This window comes from Colossoma macropomum, unplaced genomic scaffold (genome assembly GCF_904425465.1).
Source record: "Colossoma macropomum unplaced genomic scaffold, Colossoma_macropomum, whole genome shotgun sequence".
Classification (NCBI taxonomy): Eukaryota; Metazoa; Chordata; class Actinopteri; order Characiformes; family Serrasalmidae; genus Colossoma; species Colossoma macropomum.
In genome coordinates this window covers 32,237,950-32,258,822 of record NW_023494795.1, presented here as the reverse complement: position 1 = coordinate 32,258,822, position 20,873 = coordinate 32,237,950, and the positions used below count along the sequence as shown (strand labels likewise).

General features: G+C 38.0%; 1 protein-coding gene across 1 annotated transcript in view; it reads right to left on the bottom strand.

The window, feature by feature from the left end:
• The window catches only part of mpp5b (membrane protein, palmitoylated 5b (MAGUK p55 subfamily member 5)), a 44,639-nt gene extending 23,975 nt beyond the window's left edge, over window positions 1-20,664 (bottom strand). The window contains exons 1-4 of the mRNA XM_036582199.1: window positions 20,523-20,664; window positions 11,509-11,969; window positions 8,209-8,417; window positions 350-427 (exon numbers count right to left, since the gene is read on the bottom strand). Of these exons, the coding sequence (XP_036438092.1) occupies window positions 350-427; window positions 8,209-8,417; window positions 11,509-11,866 (645 nt within the window). The 5' untranslated portion in view covers window positions 11,867-11,969; window positions 20,523-20,664. The remainder of the gene's footprint in view (window positions 1-349; window positions 428-8,208; window positions 8,418-11,508; window positions 11,970-20,522) is intronic.
• Between the last annotated feature and the right edge of the window lie 209 nt (window positions 20,665-20,873).

Genomic DNA, 20,873 nt, shown 5'->3' with positions numbered 1-20,873 from the left:
AGACGGACAAACTCACTAATAATACCCTTCATTTTAGAAGAAATGCTGGAAGAGCAGGTGTCTACAAACTTTTGAACAAGAGCACCTTCAACTTTGAAAAAAGGAGGACAAGACTGTGTTCATTTGGAAGAGTGAAGGTCAGGTACTGATGCTGGATGTTTAATTCTGGACACTCCAACTCTTCCCAGAGGTATTGGATGGAGCTCCATCCTTCCAGAGAACACAGTTCTCTGTGTGTACCGATGTCATGCTTTTATCAGCAAAATCCCAGCTGTATGCACCTCATGCAGATGGTAAACTACACGCAGGATGACTGTGTTCACTAAAAACTTGCAAGCGAAGTGCGTACCTGAACGTGTGGGTTGGTCAGCAGGGCTTTGAGCTCAATCCCCTCCTTCTGCTTGGTGAACTGTAAGACATTCTGCACCTGAAACACATCACACACATGAATGAAAGGCATTTTGGCTTGGACAAGTCAGCCCTATTCAGAGAGCAGCAAGTCAGTGGGGTTATATACATGCAGACATCCAGTAATGCTGAGAGTCTCCACCAAGTTTTAGCTGTCATGAGTTCTGCAACTATGTCCAGATGTGCTCAAAGAGTCAGTCTGTTAGGGAACAAGAATGCAGTGAATTCTGCCACATCACGACCCTGTGGTTATTTTATTCGTGAGAACTGACTTATAAACACTGGATCTAATAGAGAACACAAGGTTATACTGCTAAAAAAAACTTCTTCATATTTTTAGTTTTACATCTTCAGTCTTCAGCTCCCCTCAGCAGTTCTTTCTTGCGTTTTTAGAGTTTCTCAAGTCTGAGTCTTGGTTATTCTCAGTGGTTCTTCCTCATGTTCTTAGAGAGTTTCTCCTTTTTGAGTCTTGGTGCCTTTCAGCAGTTCTTCCTCATGCTCTTAGTGAGTTTCTCATTTCTGAGTCATGGTTCCTCTCAGCGGTTCTACCTCTCATTCCTAGGGAGACACTGTATTGGTACCCATTTGGGGGCTGTACCCACATTTCTGAAAAGCCTGCTATACATGTTCTGGAACTATATCAACTAAACTGAACTGAGCTACTTGAGTCTTGCAGTTGTGTTAATTATATCCAGTTAGACCACTGGATTAGTTAAACATTTAAGGCCATGTTCTAAGACCTGGATTAGACTAAATCCAGCACTGCAGTAGTTTACATTGAGATTCTCACGAGAGAACCATTCCTAATGCAGAATTTATGATTCAGAAATATCTTGGAAAGTAATGTCACTCACAACTTGCAGGGTCTTGAAGGGGCTTCGGTGTCTAACCAAATGTTCAATAATATGAAAATGCATTTATGGACATGATGAATCAGGCTATCGATGCTAGAACGTCAGAAGTTTTTATAATCACTTACAATATTTCTTAAATAATATTCAAATATGTTTGCACTCAGTTTTTGGCCAGAAAAGGTCTATATTCCACTACTGTGTTACCCCAGTCACATGAATCGAATATATTATTCAAAATAATTTTAGAATATTTTGCAGTTTTGTTTCAGTTAATAAGCTTTCATTTTCATTAGTCCTCTTCATAAAAAGGATTTTTGTATTATGTTATTCTCATGCTAAATGTTAGGTGAAGATACATTTTAATGTGTTTGTTATCTTTATCATGATAGTTTTTTTTTCCCCCAAACAGACTCTCTGGTCCAGTCTGTACTGCTGTTATACAGTTCAATAGTGAAATTGTGAGTTTGAATCCTGGCAATGTGGCCACAAAAATCAATGAAGACATGTCAGTCCATTAGGTTTACCCTTATGAAATATGTTTTTTCCACAGTTTTGGGGGTACACAGCTGTATGAGACTGTGATACTTAAAATCCAGTGTAATACAGTTTAGCCCATAATCCTTGGATAATTAAAATCAGATTCGTTTTTTCTCTTTTTGTTTTATTGCACAGTTCATAAACAGATATGTGGTTAACCGCAGAGAAGGGAAAAAAAAAAACAAGACAAAACAAGGGGAAAAAAAATGACTGAAATGAATGTAGTGCTGTGGGTCATCTTCTTAGGTGGCAGCACTGATGTTGCACAGAAATTTAGCATTTTGTCTTGCTATGTTTGTGAGGACTTCCATAGGTTTCTATTGATTTTTGTATTACTGTAGTCAAATAAAACTACATCTATACCAAAACATAACCCTAACCTTAATCTCAGTATCCAAAAAGGCAATTTTTCTGCTCTTTTAGATTTTTCCCCAAAAGATGCAATTTGTGGAGAAAACAACAGCCAGCACGTCCTTACTTGAGCAAAAGTGTCATGTTGTCCTGTCACTGAGAACATTTGATCCTCACAAGTATAGCAAGACAAACACACACATAAGCCATGTGAGATTATTTTTCTGGTCTTCTTGTGGCATCACTACTGTCCCCAGGCTGCAGCCAGAGGAAGATTACAGCCACAGCCAGCTGATCAGCATGCTTCAGGTAATTACCTCACTGTTAAGCACTGAACACCTTGTGGAAAATTTGTAGCTGTGAAATGTGAGTCAATTCCATTGAGTCTAAAAACAGCCAGCTTTTCCTGATATATATATATTTTTTATTTCAATGTAAGCCTACAAAAACTAATAATTACACCTTTAATTACTTAAAAAGCTCCCTATGATGATGCAGGTTTGTTGTGACAGTAGCTGTTATAGCTTCCATACAGTCTCTGCATGTTACACACAGCACCGCAAGTAAGAATAGTAATCACATATTAAGCATTTTTAAAGGCTAGTACTGGCGATTTAGCTGGTAAAGTTCCGTATGTGGGAAAGCCGGATTCAAGCCCAGCACAGGGAGGTACCTGTTGGGCCCCTAATGTTGCTTTCCTCATCCTAATTACCCCACTTTGGTACTGCAAATGAGGTAATTCGAACAGTTTTATCATCACGACCCTTAACAATGTGTTTATCGCAGAAACTCATATCACCATAGTGTTAAAAACACGATTTATGAAGCAGCCATTGTCGTAATGTATTTGTAATTAATTGATGTCCACTTTTGTTATTGGTGATTAGACTGCGGTCACCTGTCTATCAGGTGAACTACAAACAAACACCTGAACCATAAACACAGGAAATAACGTACTTTGCAGATTTGTGGGCTGACTGGCTGGTGAAAGAAGCTATTTTAAGAATATTATTGAGTCGCAGGTCTCTGTATTTCCTGCTATCTCTCCTACGTCTTTGTCATCTTTGGAATTGTCTTCTGGTGCTAAGACAGGTCTGTGGCTGAACACTTGAGCCTGTGTTTGAAAGCAATTTAACTACATTTAAAAAAGTCTTACCATTCTGAAGTAGAATGGTATGTACTTTGTAAAAGATGTCACTCATGGCCACGCTCTATTTCAGGTGATATAACTACAGGAGAGATGAGAGGCATAAAGGGGCAACAATGACAAGTTGTCTGTTTTCACTTAAAAGCCATGAATCACTGGTTCTCTTACAGGCCTGGAGACTCCACAATGTTCCACAAAGTTTTCTGAACTCTAACAGACCTCACTCAGGTCGGCAGGAAATTATTAAGTGTTTTGCTGACATAGCAAAATAGCTAACTATAGTGTCAGGAGCCAGTGCAGCTAGTGCAGTGTACCACTGAAGAAACAAAATCAAGCTGTAGAGGAACAACTAATGCAGGACAACTTCCAAACAAAAGAAATGCACAGAAACAATACGGGTTAGTTTAGCTCAGTGGTCAGCAACATGCGGGTCTTTTACTGCCCTGTTGTGGCTCCACAGCAGATTTAGATTTTTAGGTAAAAAAAAAATCTAATCTAAACCTTTGCAGTAAAATAAAGCTCTGCTGATCATTCTAAAACAGTTTTAACAATAAATGCTTAAATTACCCTTTAACCCTGAAGTTTGGCGCACAGAATGCTGTCACTATAGCAACAGAGACAACAATCTCGCCTAGCAAGCAGCTAACAAATTGGCAAAGAGAAAGATTTACGACAACCATTGATAATTTGCAGACGAATGGACTTATTTGTGTTTATAATCACTCCAGCTGGTTTCCTGATATGTTTAATCTGCAAACAAGAAACTGTCAAACACTAAAAAGTCTCAAAGCTGAAGCTTCTTGTTCCCGTTCCACCTTAAATGGTGTAGCAGTTACATTCTGGCACCTCAGGCAACCATTTAAATTGCAACAGGAAAATTCAACACAAGAAGCTGGCAAACGAGAACCTGACTTCAGTCTCGGAAAAACCGAACATTGAGGGACATTTTACAAGAAACTATTCTACTTTTGCGGAAAAGTTTCCTGCTGGAGATGTGAGAAAAGCGGCTTTAGCTGAGCTAAAGCTTAAAGCAGAGCAAAGCAAGCTTTCATTTATATAATATTTTTTTAGCCAATACAAGGATATTAGCACACACTGAGACATATTTACAGCCAAGACTGTAAAAGGTAAAAGGTGGTTTGATTATTATTGAAAGGACAAAATGGCTCTTCTTAACATTTGGGTTACCGACCTCTGGTTTAGTTAGTCTGTGTTTAGAATATTAAAATGAAATACTGGAGCCTTACATTCCCATTGTCCTGTGACATGACCAATCCTTAAAACTGCACTCACAGGAATGACAGCTTCTCATCCAAACTCGAATTTAAATGTCTAACTTACACCGTTTTAACAAGTACACAGACCATGACTGGCAGTCGTAACAGCAGGGAAAGAAACTGTGGACAAAAAGTACAATTTACTGCATAAATATGCTATATTTAGTCCAACATGGATCTATCAGCTATAAGTTAACATCGATACCATATTAAACATGCTGTTTGTCATTAGATTGTGTGTGAGGTAAATCTATCCCTTTAGCAGAGCTACAGTGCGCTGCATCCCTTCACCCGCCACACCACGGTGAGCGATAAACCCTCAGTCTGCATTTAGCACACAATTTAGCTCTGAGACCCGAAACACAGGCGAAAAAATAACTATGATAAAAGTAGTTTCAATATAGTTCTGCTAGTAATCACCCTATTTTTGTTATTTACCTGGGTCATTCTCCATTTGGAGCAGGAAATCATGTCACAAAGGTAGCAGAGCTTAAAAAATGCTTAAAAATATTAGGCACAGCTCCAAAAGTCAGTATGTACATTTACACAGTCGACCTAAGATTAAATAATACTTTTCCATTACGATTTCTCTGATTGGCTCATATTCGCTCTGCATATACAGCTCGTCACAGTAACCATTTTTAATATAAAACAGATTTATGTTTACTTTTTTATATCATTAATGTTATACTACACTTTAAAAATATGTATTTTATTTTAACAATTTATTTGTTACAGATTTTGGTCACTGGTGTTATCAGGACTCTTATATTACATTTTAACACAGTATTTTCAGCCTAATTAAACTCGAGGCTCATCAGAGAGGAAGCATCTCAAGGACTCGCCGTCTGTCCTTACTCACTATATTTTATTAATTTATTAATAATTTTGTTTATCAGGCAGCACATAACTTCTATGCGTCACTGGTGGTATGTGCTTTAATGGCTCCAAAAAAATGTAAAATATGTTTGGAATGAAGCTTTCCTTTTTGCATACATGATAATAGGAGATGTTAAATGGACAATAAGATTTAATTTTGGGATGAAAAAAAAATATTTTTTAAAAAGGTATCCACCTGAATTCCCACTCCAAATGGAGAATGACCCAATTGTAATTTGATTACAGTCTTTTTGTTCTGTAACTGTAACGGAATACAGTTACCTTTTTTTTGGTATCCTGGTTATGTAAAGTATTCTGTTAAGATGTAACTTCATTAAAGCATGTGCTTTTAAAGTCAATCTGAAATCAAAATAGACTTTTTACCTAGTTAATTTGTGTCTCTGGTCATGTCGAATATGATTCATCATAGCTTATCGTTTAAAAAACAAAATTCCTGTTCCCTGCAAACTTCCGTCAAAATGTAATGCCTTCTGCCACGCCTCTAAAATGTCTTCTGATTTTTGATTATGTCACTGAGCACCAGCAGGTGGGACAAAAAAATATGAACCAACCACATCATATAATACCTCCTCCCACCTTACTGTACAAGCAGAGCTCATGCATCAACTTGCAAGATCACAGAAGCATTGGCTTCCTAATCAACACCAGATGGTGCACTGACGTCGAGGTGTTTTCCAAATCTAGCACATCAGACCGAGAACACCTAAGAATCAAATGCCCTTCTGTCTGCTGAAAGAAACCTCATCTAATATCACCGTCTACCTTAGCACTCAGAAACAACAACAACAACAACAACAACAAAAACAGTAAGAAAGGCTATAAAGAGAAACTTTATAAAACCTCACAAGTCTTGCCCTGTTTTGCTTAAAGTGAGGCTGTGAGGATTATTAAGAGTGGGTAGTTCTAAAGGCTGAGCACAGCCCCAGTTAAACAGATTTGCACGTGCCTTCAGGCTGCTAAATCAGTCAGCCACCAAATCACAAACCAGCTCACAGTGGTCACTTCAGCAGTTCTGACCTGGACAAGCTGGGGCAAACTAGAACTAGGATCATATTCAGTAACCACATCCACCTGTACCTGCAGACAGTTGCAGACTGTAACACCGTGTCCTACAAGCAAGCAAGAGTTCAAATGTAGCCTTCAGAATGTCTGTACTGGGAATGGCAAGTCTGCACATCAAGTCAAAATGTAAAGACTTACTTCACATACTTACATTACTGAAAAGGACACTCCAGCTGGCAACAGCAAGTCTGACCAAAGGCCTTGTTTCAATGCTCTTTTTAACTTGCCCTCACCCACTTCGACTCATCGCTCAGATGTGCGTTACACGTTACTTATGGCAGAAAGGGGAGGAGCAGATTATTTAAGCAGAAAGCCCTCACCCTCAGCACGGTTAGCATCAGTGAGCTAATGTCACAGTTTTTTGAGAAGTTTTGAGAAGTTTGAATACAATAATTTGTGACTAATTGCTTTGTCTGGCTGTGAGCTGTGGTGTGGTAAAAAAAAACAAGTGATCAAGTTGTATTAGCAGTCATGTGTAACAGATGGAGTAGTGGGCCCAGCAAATCAAATGTTATTATTTAAAATGTTAAGCAGTTTAAAGTAGTGTTACTACTATAGCTTATAAACAGCTTTGTCAGCCATTATTTTTGGTTTTGAAAAAGGTACCTGGCTTGACAGCCTTGATAAAGTACCTAAACATATCTTTATTTCTCACATTATAATGTTTTTTTTTTTCTACAATTTAGATTAAGGGCAAAGACGAAGCTGGAAGGGCTGTGCAAAACACCAGATTATATATTGTCGTTCATCCAGTAAACTGACTGTAAGACAGTGATTACACTGACTGTGTATTAATTGTGCTGATAAATTTTTAGAATATCTAAAAACTGTTTTCAGTGTTAGAGCAAGGGCTTAAAAATTCGGCCCCCAAAAGTCCGTAAAAAAACAAATTCTGTCAAAAGCAATAAAAACCCCTCTAGGATGATACTGATTTCTGCTCGTGCACCGGGAGGTTTTTAATAGGATGTTAGTACTAAGCTAACACTGGTGCACATGAACATTTTTTGGCTGTTCTGGATTAAAGCTCAGACATTTGAAGCTGTAAAAGACAGCTATGTTTTATTTAAAGCCTGTGGCAAACATTAACATGTATTTGACCTTGTAGTAGTTTGACAGTGACCAGTATAGAGCTGCTGCAGCGGTTTTCCATTTCTAACAACTGACTAAAATCTGGTTAGACTACAGCATGTATTCACAGTCAGTGACCTGTCCAGAACTTCCAGAAGGCCTGGACTTTTTCTTCACAATTTATCTCACCTACTGTAAATCAAAATGGGATTAGTTGATCACTCCTTTATTATGTTGGTAGTTAATCTAATGTGTAAGGCCTTCAGTTCAGCTCCTGAAGCCCTAACCAATGAGACAGCTCGCTTGGCTGTATCTACCTAGACACCATAGAGAAAATAATCCTGATTGTTTAATTTTTCGTTGAGTATTTCAAGGTGATAACCTTTTGGTTTCCAACCAAAATGCAACAATAAAATATGAATATAACTACAGTTCTTGCAGAGTTTAAATACAACAAGCAGGACTGTTATATTAAATAAAAATGAACTTAAAATTACAGACATGTGTTTTTCTGTTTCTAGAAATAATTAATCCTAGAAAGCCCTGAATGTCACCCACTGACTGTCCTTTATTTGTCTTGGTTGTAGGTGTATAGAAGCTGTACCTCATAGCAGAGGTGCTGAGCGCGGGCAGTGATGGGATACGGTGGGTTGATGGCTCTGACACCGAGTGCCACAGTGCTGTGCATGCTGAACGCCTGCTGGAATTCACTCTGCTGCAGAAGCTCCATTACCACCTGCACATCCGCCTGACTCTCAGCATCACTCAGACTGTACCGCACATGCTGTAGAGACTGGAGCAGGTCGTCCAACTCTGAGAGAGAGAGAGAGAGAGAGAAAGAGAAAACAACAGAGCTTTTTAACTTACTGTTGCAAACTTCTTGAATGTTACATCTTTAAAGCACCTTTAAACCCTTACTCAAAATCTAGCCAATCAGCCAAGACATATGTCCAGAGCATCTATAAAAATAGACAGAAGTACACCATACACACTGTTTGGCCAACATTATGACCATCACACTTGGCCATTAATATGGAGTTGCCACCTTTCTCCTTTACAACTGCCTCCACTCTTCTGAGAAGCTTTTCCACAAGATTTTGGAGTGTGTCTGTGGGAATGTGTGCCAATACAGTCAAAAGAGCATATGTGAGGTCAGACACTGATGTTGGACAAGAGGGCCTGGCTCACAATTGATATTCCAGGACATCCCAAAAGATGTTCAGTGGGGCTGAGGTCTGGAGTTCCTCCACATCAAACTCATCAAACCATGTTCTAATGGAGCTCGCTTTGTGCACAGTGGCTCAGTCATGCTGGGACAGAAAAGGGTCTTGGAAGCAAATAATTGTCTAAAATGTCTTTGTATGCATTAACATTAACCTTCACCGGAACCATTATTCCCCCTCTTCCAAACTTTACTGTTGACACTGTGCATTCTGATAGGTAGTGTTCTACTGGCGTCCGCCAAACCCAGCTTCATCTATCAAATTGCTTGTTTCCACTGCTCCAGAGTCCATTGGCGGTGTGCTTTACACCACTCCTACTGATGCTTGGCATTACGCATAGCGATCTTAGGCTTGTGTGCAGCTTCTCGGCCATGCCTACCTCTTCATGCTTCCATTTAACAATAATAGCACGTATAGTTGACTGGGGCAGATCTAGCAGGACAGAAATTTCACAAACTGACTTGTGGCAAAGGTGGCAACCTATGATAGTGCCACGCTTACTTTTATTCTACTGCCAGTGTTTGTCTATGGAGATTACATGGCTATGTGCTTGATTTTTTACACCTGCTACCAGTGTGTGTGGCTGAAACACTTGAACTCAATGATAAGGAGGAGTGTACAGTGTATATACAGTGTAGCTCAAAAAAGGAGTAGCAGCCATGCTGAAGCCTGAATTTTTTGTACGTTTATAGATAACAGTACGCCATACAGTGCCAGAAACCACATAAGCAAGTCTATTAAAGATTACACCTACTAGACAACAACTTCACACGGTTTGAGAGACTCCAGTCTCCAGTGCAGACCATCTAGGTTTGCAAAGATGTCATATCTCCTTAAAGACAAATGTTTATCAAGTCATGCACAACAAGGGAGGCAGCCCAATATGAATTATGTCTAATTAAATGGATGACACAGCAAAGAAAAGCCATATCTACACCAGGATGGACGGACTCACCCTATTCTGGAAAAGGGAAAGAGAGGGAGAGAGAGAAAGTGGATGGAAGAAATGAAGGATAACAGGGATGAGGACATATAGACAATAATTACACTGAACTTCTGACCCTCTTTCAGCTCAGATCCTGTGTGTCGTCTTTAACTTCCCATCATTTGACCAGCTCATCCAACAAATCAGACTGGGGTCATTGTTAAAACCCATTTAAAGCAGTAAAACTCTCTCTAATGGTGCTATAAAGGCACTGTCTTTAGACTGCCTAATATACTGTGAGAAAGAGAAGGAACTAAACTTCATTTTCACATTTTCACAGACACTGTGAATTCACTATGTAATGTATCTATAGTTGGTATTATTTAAATCAGTTTTTAACATGCAAATTTTTTTCTGGGGGTTCCTTTTACCCCAAAAGTAGATGATCAGCCAAGACAATAAACTATACACTACAATAAAAGTTTGGAACAGCTTACTATATTAACAATTTTTGTTATTTTCTATACAATAAGAATGAATACTATGTGTATTTAAATATTACAAACTATTCACCAAAATGTTATTTTAAATGTTTTACTTAGTACCACAATAATGCAGTTAACAAGAATTGAATCATATGATAAACAATATGTGGTAATCATCCTTCTACAGTATTGTTGTGTTTTGAGGCTTGATCTCCGCTTTTGAAACATGAATAATCTGAATATTAATTTAATTATTACTTATCAATGATTTTCAGCTAGAGTCCTACTAATCATCTGAACCTGTGAAGTTGTACAGGACTCACATATTACAGTCATTATATACAACCAAATTAATTTTGTTGATTCCAAAATTTTAAAAATTGATTCCAAACTTTTGAAGGTAGTGTGTCTATAGAAAAGGACAAATGTGCAGACAAAATTAAATATTCTTAGCTATGCAACAAAGTTTGGTCCATGTTTATAGATAACAGTGTGTCATACAGTGACAGAAACCACATAATCAGGTCTATAAGAGATTACTGAGAGTCAAGTGTTTGATGATTTAAGCATGCAGTTAGCAACATGATAACTGATGATAAACAGACTTGACACCTCAGAATCTATCTGGATGATCAATTACCTGATTTCTGGGGGTCAGTACTTAATGTTCACTATCCCTACCTAGAGTGACTATGTGAATTATTGGTATAGGAATGGTCTGATTACATGAAAAGACACATTAAACTTCATAAGAAATGCTCACATTTTGTGTCCAGGAACGGGAACTGAGATGGATGACCAAACACCAGGAAAATACAGGAAAATCCCAAGCCTTAGTACTAATCCATTAGCTACACACTTAAAAAGGTGTGATGGAGAATGTGCTGTTGATGGTTGTATATAGAATATTTTTCAAGAGGGTCAATAGAACCATATACAACACATTCTCCATCAGTCTGAAAAACCATTTCACCATATAAAAACCCTTTAATCATGCAAAGGGTACTTTGACTGTTTTAGTTCTAAATAGAATCTAACTAAAGAACCCTTGAAAAACCATCTTTTTAATATTGTACATTAGCCTTACAGATCAAGTGTAAAACTAAAGAAGCAAACCTCAAACACCAAGCACGTCTTAGGTGACTGACTACATTAGCAGTTGTGATGGTTGTGGTGGTGGGGGGTAGTTGTGGAGGTGGTTGGGGATATGCACATCTTTGAAGAAATGATTTCACCAAAATCTGCTGGACTGACCAGCTTCCAAAGCTCACCAGTGTTAACCGCTGCCTCCTGATCCGGTGTGCTCTGCTTTGGGGTCTCTGCTTTCTCGAATGTGGGGTTTTCAATGCCCATCTTGGGGCTTTGAGACAGTTTATTAAGTTTATGCGAGGACGTGTTCAGTTTGGTGTTGAGGTTCCGATAGCGCCCTTCCTCCTCCCTCTTCTTCCTCAGCTCCTCCTGGTAGTTCTGGATCCGTTCCATCTTGCTGCTGCAGCGGGTCTGGAGTCCAGGAGGTGAAACTGCTTCACTGGGACACTCCACGGCCATGTCTCTGAGCTGGTGGGCTTTCTCTGAATTGTCTAATGCTTCAAAATTCTCCACATAACCATTCATGTGTGCGGTTATCATGGCTGTGCTGCGTGTGGACGAGGCTACATGGGTGATGATGGTAACTTTGGATGGATCAGATAAGAAGCCACCGATGCTCTTTTATCTGGAAGATGAACATGTTCTGAAACACATATAGAAGACACAATCAGAAAGGTAACAGTACGGAAGGATGTTTAGAGTTTGTTTATCAGTGGGATGAGCAAAGCAGTTTTCAGACAAAATATAAAATCTCAGATATTCAGAACAATTCAATAATTACAATGTTAACAAAGCCATTCAGAGAGGTTTGGTGTGAAATGCTCTGTTCTAGAGAGTCAGAATTGTTTACAGTGGTACTGATAGGAACCAGACCTCCACCTCTAAAAGCTTCCACAGCACAGAAAGTTATTACATGAAATGGCTATAAATACACTGCCTGATGTCTGAGACTCTTTTTTGATAGTTTAGAGAAGATTTTGGCCTAAAACATACAGAATATTTCTCAAACAGTCCCCCCAAAAACTTTTTCCTTCAGATTTACCCATATTATATTTTTTTAGTAGTAAATACATTGGCTATATTCGTGTATATTTGTAGACATCCTGATCCCTGGTTTCTATCACCACCACTGTTATGAAGTCTAAATCAGTAAGTTTCTCTTCAATGAACCATTTCACACCAAACCATTCTGAATGACTTTGTTTACATTGTAACCACTGAATTATGCAGACATTAAGAAAAATATGTGGAATCCCCCTCTAATTGTGTTGTAGTATGTAAACACATTTTCATATGAGTGTATCCCTACAAACAATAAAAAATATTACATAAACTACATCAAAACAATTACTACAAAAAAGTGCCAATAACAGAATCCTCTTACTCGGGTAACCGTGTGGAAAATAACCACAATAAATGGCTAAAACATGTCAGTATAGCAATAATAGCAACAAAAACAACAAAATAAAAGACAAAATAATAAAATAGTAATAATGAAATAATAAAGTTATTAGCGTAGCATGTGTGAGTTGTGAAAAAAAAAGATAATAAAAGCCACAGTTCAGTAAAGTTGTGGTTGTAAAAAATTATGTTTGTGCCATAAAACTGAAACTCATTAGACACTCTGTTCCATCCTCTTCCTCTCTGCCTTCACCTGCTCTTTAGCTCCTGAGGCTGCAGTAAAGCTGATAAATGCCACGTTGGTCACCTGGACAGTCAGGCCAACTCCTGCTCTTTTAAATCCCTTCAGTGCTCTCCACGCTGATTCTACAGCACCGCCCGGTTACGGCACCTGACCTGCAACTGCTCTGGATTACAGTCTATTTAAAGGATGTTCAAGTATTAATCTGGATTAAGCGCTTTGGCTGTATGACTATCAGACAGAGCAGCGACTGAAGGATTTGGTGGAATTTTATATGAGTGAATTAGCTTAAATCGCAAACCATTTCCCTCTTCCAGATTACTGCCATGTTTCCTCTATTTATTTTAATACCAGCTTTTCACAAAAGCGTTTAACCTGTATGGTTGATTCTAATGCTGTTGTGCATGTAATAATAATGAACATTAACTGTATGTGTGTGTGTGTGTATATATATATATATATATATATATATATATATATATATATATATATATATATACAGTTAACGTTGGAACATAACCTCTCCAAAATGTAACTTTACAGAAGAAGCAAAAAACGTTCTTGACTTACCTAAGGGAAGTTAATGTAACAAGCTTTTTTCCATGTAATTTTGGAGAATTTCTACTGCAAAGGTCATCTCTAATATACGGTGCCTTGCCTAAGTATTCAACCCTTCTAAAAGCTATCAGCTTCAGGTTTTCCCAGCCAGTACTTTTTTTTATTGCAAACCAATACACTCTTAAAATAAGTTTTCAAAGTCAAAATTAATTATTTGTCAGCAAATCTTTAAAAAAATTAAAAACTTAAAAATGCTGCTTGCATGAGTATTCTTTCCTTCAGATTCACAGTTTGATCAAAGGTACGTGAATTAGGGGGTCTTTTATCCATAAAACATAAAACTTTTTTGATGATTCACAAATAAAGGCCAGTTGTGTCCTCGTTAGGCCAATATCTTTCATCCATGTAAACTCAGAGTTTGCATAGCTCAGGGGTTGAATACTTACAGAAAGAGAATTTGTCAGTTAGCAATTTTTTTCAAAGAATATTTTCATACATAAAACCAATATCACTTTAAATTCATTAATTTTGAGGGATAATATTCTAAAATAAAATATGATGCAGCACAAAATATGAAAGCGTCATTTGTAATACAGATGAATTTGATTACTTTTAATACCTTTGCAAGGCAATGTATAAACAGTACTGTGCAAAAGTCTGAGGCAGCCAAATTGTTAAGAACTATTTATCTGGGTCCTAAGTGTAGTTTTGCCTGTAAAACATTATATAACATTAGAGCATTACAGGTAAACATAAATACAGTAGTCAGTAGTCAGAATGTGTTGTTTTCAGTAAAGTTATGAATCTGTTAGAAGAATACAGTTAGAAGAGCACCGGTTTGGTTCCTGACTTCTTGCTGTGCTCCAGCCATCGCATGGGTTTGTTCAATTCCATCAGCAGCACCTGATTTAATGAATGACTAAATAAACTAGGCACTGGACGGTAGCTGTAAATACTGGACTTAATCAATGAGAAATCTGACAAAGGTTAAACTAAAACAGACAGAACAATCATAATTTAATTCAGAATTTGTATTTATTTGAATAGTAGCGTTTAACACATAAATGCTTACTGCCCAGATAAGCAGCTTTACATGTCATATTATAAGACACCTAAGACTCAGAGAGGGAAGTGCCTCTGGTCAGTGTCCACTCCAAAACAGGTCGTGGGTGAGGACAGTTAAAGCTGGCCGTGTTAAAGGCTGAAAGTGAGAGCAATCCCCGGGCTCTTTATGCTGGACACCGCATTGGTCACTTAGCCACCTCCTCCTCCTTCTTCTCCAGGAAAAGCTAATCATATCTGGCAGCTCTTCAACTGCCCCCACCCACGTCCAGCCAGGCGTTTAGCTCTGTTTAAATCTCCAGGTGGCTAACAAACAGCGAAGACAGCCATCTGTCCCACAGCCAGGGGCGGACTGTGTGCTAGGCAAAGGTAGACAGCCACATAGGACCCCCATGGAAATACAAATTAGATATACTGCACAGGTTGATGCTAAAAAACCTGTTCCAAAATATATATGCATTATAAAAATAACTGCTATTTGTAACTGTAGTGATTATGTTCAGATCATCTCAATGCAAACCGGTTTGAAGAAGGCAATTAACTGATAATCCACATAATCTGACCATTCATTACTTAATGTCTACTGTACTCTGCACTTAATTATCTCACTACATTGTCAGATATAGCATATTTCTTAAAGCAAGCTAAATTATCTGTCAATATAGCAAGATTATATTACTTAAACGAATAATAAATGTCTAGAAGTAATGAAATAATCTTATAATACTCTTATGACTGCCTAAAAGTTAGAAATATTAACTAGATTTAAGATTATTTCACTTGTCAAAACATTTTTTCAATGTACTCAAGAGCAGAGCCCCAAATCATTTAAAAAAGTGCAACCAGGTGACCCCATTCCTGTCTTAAGAGACCCAGAATCACTAAATCTGCCCACAGCATTTATTCAACCGTCACTCCATTACTGTACACTCACACACATTAACAATAAACACATACAGCAGCACATCTGTCATATAATCACACTAGAATTCCCCTCTTACCTCAAATATAGTCAATCTGTCAGGACGTGTTTAGAATCTGAAGTTTACTTCTATAGTTTTAGCACTGAAGCTATAAGGCTAATGTAGCTAACAAGTGGAAGTTTACGCTCAGAACTGTATTTATTAAAACTAGGCCTTCAGCTCTCCTTCTCAAAAGGAGAAAAATCCCATGCCTACCATAATGTTAATTTCTACTAGCACCCCTAGGGGATTTTAGTAGTATGTAGTAGTAGTATGTTAGACCGTTATGCTCTGACAGTCAGCAGAATCTGTCTGTTTTGTAGAAAAACTAAAGATATTTAATAAATAAACAAATAAATAAATATTGACTGTTTTGTTAAAAATTTGATGTGCATTGTCTGAAACGAGATTCGTAACTTGTTGAAATCTTGATGTTTAATGTTTTTCTTTTACTTTTTAAGATGTAGATTTGGTAAAAACACCCATTTGCAGGCTAGCCTTTTACCATCCACTTCTGCTTTTCTTACGCTTTTGCTGCAAATTAAAGAGAAAAAAAGACAATCGGGTTATCAATAAAATAAATAGGTGTATAAGTGTCCAAATGCAAGGTGAATACAGTGCAAATACAGCTAGATATTTGAGCAGTCTGGCTCATGAACACGAGTCGCCAGCGTAAAGTAACTGAAATAACTGATAAGTGATTATTTTACAATGTGTCCAAAAACCAAACATGTAAGTGAGCGAGTAAATCAAGTGAGGAGACTGAAAAGACAGAGCGCAGTGCTTGTGCAGGAGGTCGTCTGCAGCAGCCTGACCAACTGGACTAGCTGACACACATGTATGTGCAGTCTGGAGTGACGGTGATGACGGGTGTTTTCGCTCAATGATTGGTCAGGGTGGAGGGAGGGGGGAGGGAAAACATGCTAAGATATTATTGGTTTACTGGTTAGAATACTTTTTCTTGCTGCCGGAACACAGTGACACAAAAAAACGTCGGAAGGCATTTAGAGGTGGTGAAAGTCACTATACTTCAATAAAGATGACTGATGATATGACACTGAGCTTAATTTGACCAAGGACATGAACTAACAAGGTAAAAACATTCAGCCTGACTTTAGATGTGGACTTTTGAAGCTTGTAAAAGCATTCCATGTTTTATTTGAAGCTTGTAATAGACATAAGCACATATTTTACCTTGTACCAGTTTTACAGTGACTTTTTCAGTAAAGAGCTCTGCCGCCGCTGTTTTACATTCCGAACAACTAACTGAAACCTGGTTAGATTACAGCTCGTAATCAGTCAGTAAGGTATCTAGAACTTTCAGTAAGATTTGAGTGATGTTTTTTCCCCACAAAGCACTCCTATTGTAAATCAAAACATGACTGGTTTACTCTTCTGTAACTTCCTAATTATAAATTATGTTGGTAATTAATCTGATGCATTAGGCCTTCAGTCCAGCGTCCAGCTCCTAAAGTCCTGACCACTGACTGGACAATTTTCCAGCTGGGAGTAAAGATTTTAACCCTTTTATTTCCAACCAAAACCTAAGAATAAAATGAGAGTATGAGTACTACAATGCTTGGAGAGTTTAAATACAACACGAATGAAAATACCATTTGTAATGTGACTATTAAATGAAAAAGAATAACAAATTACAAACTTTTTTACAGAAATCTTTAGGTCTCCTCTAAAGCTTATCGTAAGCTTTAAAAAAAATGTATAACTTGTATAAATCGTGATGATTATATCATATCGTCATATCACCCAACCCTACTTGTTGGCCACATTAGCCTTGTTGCTCTATGTGCTACAGACAGTAGAACCTTTTTGAAAATGGTTCTAAATAGCACCCAGAAAGGTTCTTCTATTGCTACTGTGTCAAGCTTGTAACAATAAAAGAAACGTTTTGGGTGCTATACAGAATTCCTTTCAAAAAGGTTCTATATAGAACTGTCTATAACACATTCATGCACAATTTCCATCAACTCGAAAAACCCTTTCATGATGCAAAGAACCCTTCAATCATGCAAAGGGTTCTTTGAGTGTTCATGGTTCTATATAGAACCATTTTCTTCACTAAAGAACCCTTGAAGAACCATCTATTTTAAGAGTGTAGGTGTTCTTATCATAAGGGACTCAAGCTGTAAACAGTGGCTCTATGTGCTAATGGCACATAAATAAGATAAATAAGGCACAGTTTAGGATTGGGGTGGGTTTGACCCCAAAACCTCCTGATTCACTTTTTTCATCCATGTCCCTTTCGTTAGATTTGTGTGCATTTACATATCACAGACACAATTCATTTGTACATGACCACTTTTCCAAACTCTCATTAACCCTTAGAATTCAACAGGCTGTTTTTTGTTGTCATGCATTTAAGGCCAATATATGTAAAGGAGCTAAGTCCTGATTGGCCGTCTTGTACTGCGTCTCATTCAGAAAGCAGTTTGGCCTGAAACACTCTCCAGAGTGAACGGGTGGGGCAAAACTGCTGTAGCTGAATTGATAGTATTCTGATGACGTCACAATCGCGCTGCCACCATTTTGGTAGGCGACGTCAAGTTCAATCAGCAGCGCTGCGATGGTTTATAATGAGATAACAAAGCCATAACATAACTGATCCAGCAAAGGCAGTAAAACACTTTTTTTTTTTTTTACACTTCTTTAAATCTCACTTTTAAAGTGTATTAACTAGTGTATTTGAGTGCACTGACTTGATTTCATTTGATTTGATCCTGTAGTGATAACAAATGAAGCTAAAATTTAAACAGCCGAGATTTCCCACTGCATTACTTCCAAGTCCCAAACTGCACACAAGCAAAATAAGAAGTGTGTAAAATGTTGTATAACCCATTAGAAGTGCACTCATTAGTGTAGTGGGTGAAGTACTGAAGTGTGTGGTTTGGGACGCGGCATTAGCTGCTCAGTAAACATTTCCAAGCAAAAGTTTAAGGTATTTGTTGATTAAGGATCATTTATTGAGGTAAGCTGATGTTGGCTTCGCATTCGCCAACTTCAAAATTTATTCTGCATTTAACGCACTTCAGCGTAACTGCAGCAGGTTTGTTATGAACACAGGAACCAAATTAATGTCCTCCTGTAAAAGGAACCTCAAAGTCTCTGTGGTGGGGGCGTGGCTAAGGGGACAGAGAAGCCTAATACAGGGACTCATTTTAAAAAAACTGATTTATTACACAAAATTTTTCCAAAAACTGTTCATGTCTGAAACTTAAGACAAAGGGCTGGTTTCTTGTCAGGGATTAAAGCTAGTCTAGGACTAAACTGCAAAGCCGTTGAAAATCCCATTTAGTCCAGGCTTAGATTTTAATCTGGGTCTGGGAGCCCAGTCATCAGTGTTATTTAGCAGTAAGATCAACATTTACACTTTCAGATGGAGATAATCCTGACCCTGACCTTCAGAGACCAACAGGGTAGACAAGCCTAAACACTTAAAAGATGGTTCTTCAAGAGTTCTTTAGGAAATAATTCTACATAGAAACATTCTATGCTGAAATGTTTCTCTGCATGGTGAAACTGTTCTTCAGATTGATGAAGACTGTGTTGTATATGGTTCTACATAGCACCAAAAAGGTTCTTCTATTATTACAAGCTTGACACCATAACAATAGAAGAACACATTTGGTGCTATATAGAACCTTATACAACACATTCTCCATCAATCTGAAGAACAACTTCACCATGCAAAGAACCATTTAATCATGCGAATGGTTCTTTGAGTGTTCATGGTTCTATATTGAACAGTTTCTTTTTCTAAGGAACTCTTGAGTTTTACACTTGATCTGTGAGGCTAATATACACTTTGAATAAGATGGTTCTTCAAAGGTTCTTTAATAAACACAGTGGTTCTATACAGAAACATGAACACTCAAAGAACCATCTGCATGCTTAAATAGTTCTTTGCATGGTGAAATCATTCTATAGATCGATGGAGAATGTGTTGTATATGGTTCTACACAGAACTTTTTTCAAAAGGGTTCTATATAGCACCAAAAAAGTTCTTCTGCTGGTACGATGCCAAGCTTGCAACAGTAACGGAAACCTTTTTGGTGCTATATAGAACCATATACAACTATTCTCCATCAATCTGAAGAACACTGTCACCATGCAACGGACAATTTAATCATGCAGAGGGTTTGAGTGTTCATGGTTCTACAAGGACCATTCCTTTTACTAAAGAACCCTTGAAGATCCATCTTTATTAAGATTGTACGCTGTAAAGTAGAAGTATCATATTTCACGATACACAATATGTCACTAGATTTATTTTTTCTGACACCTGATTAGTTAAAACAGTCCCATTTAAAAATTACCATCAAAAACTATGAATCCATTGATTATTATTCAACATTTCACACACTATACTGCACTAAATCCAATTACACAGGACTAACTGTGCTCTCCTCTTAATCAAACATGCAGTTGGAAAGTGTTTGTGAGTACTGACACTATCAACAATGGGCTCAGAAAAGCATACCGAGACAAATTATGACAGTTTATCATGATAAAGTGAAATACTGCCATATTATCCAGCCATACTGTAAATACTGTTATGTATTGTGTGAATATTTATCAGTAATAATCGCGGTACGGTTATTTTGTCCGTATCGTGCAGCCCTGGTCCTTATTCAGCTCACATCAACGCAGCATCAGGCGTTAGCTGTATATACGGCTTTAGTCAAATAGCCAGACAGCTTTGGTGAGCAAACATGACCACAGAGGCAGATAAATGTCCATAAAACATCTTCCATAACAAAATAGACACTTTTAAACCGAGGACGTGTGAGAAACAGGAGGCTGAAGTTGGCTTCTTTTTCGAATTTTCCGTTCCACCTTAAAGCTTTTTAACTGCTGCACCATTTAAGGTGGAACGGGAAATTTGAATAAGCAGCCAACTTCAGCTTTGTGTGAGAAACTCAGCACAAAGCCTACAAGCTCCTTTAAAGCTACTCACCCTTTGGACTCTCCACAAGCAGATCTTTTTCCTTTTTATCTGTGCAGTGAACAGTGAAAATGGCCACTTTCCAAAACCGCGTTGTTCTTCTACCCCAGTACAGCTGAGTACGTTATTCTCCCCTGAGGTAAATGAGAGTAAAACTTCCACTCGCCCCGAGGAGGAGACGGTTTATTTTTTCCTACCCGTATTCCGGAATGGCCCGCCCCTTCTGCCCTGGGATTGGCTAACAGAGTCCCGCCTTCTGCGCTACCATTGGCTGATGGGCTAGAATGTTAAAGGGAAACTCCACCGATTTTTCAAAACTTCTACACTCTTAAAAAGATGCTTCTTCAAGGGTTTCTTTCTAGC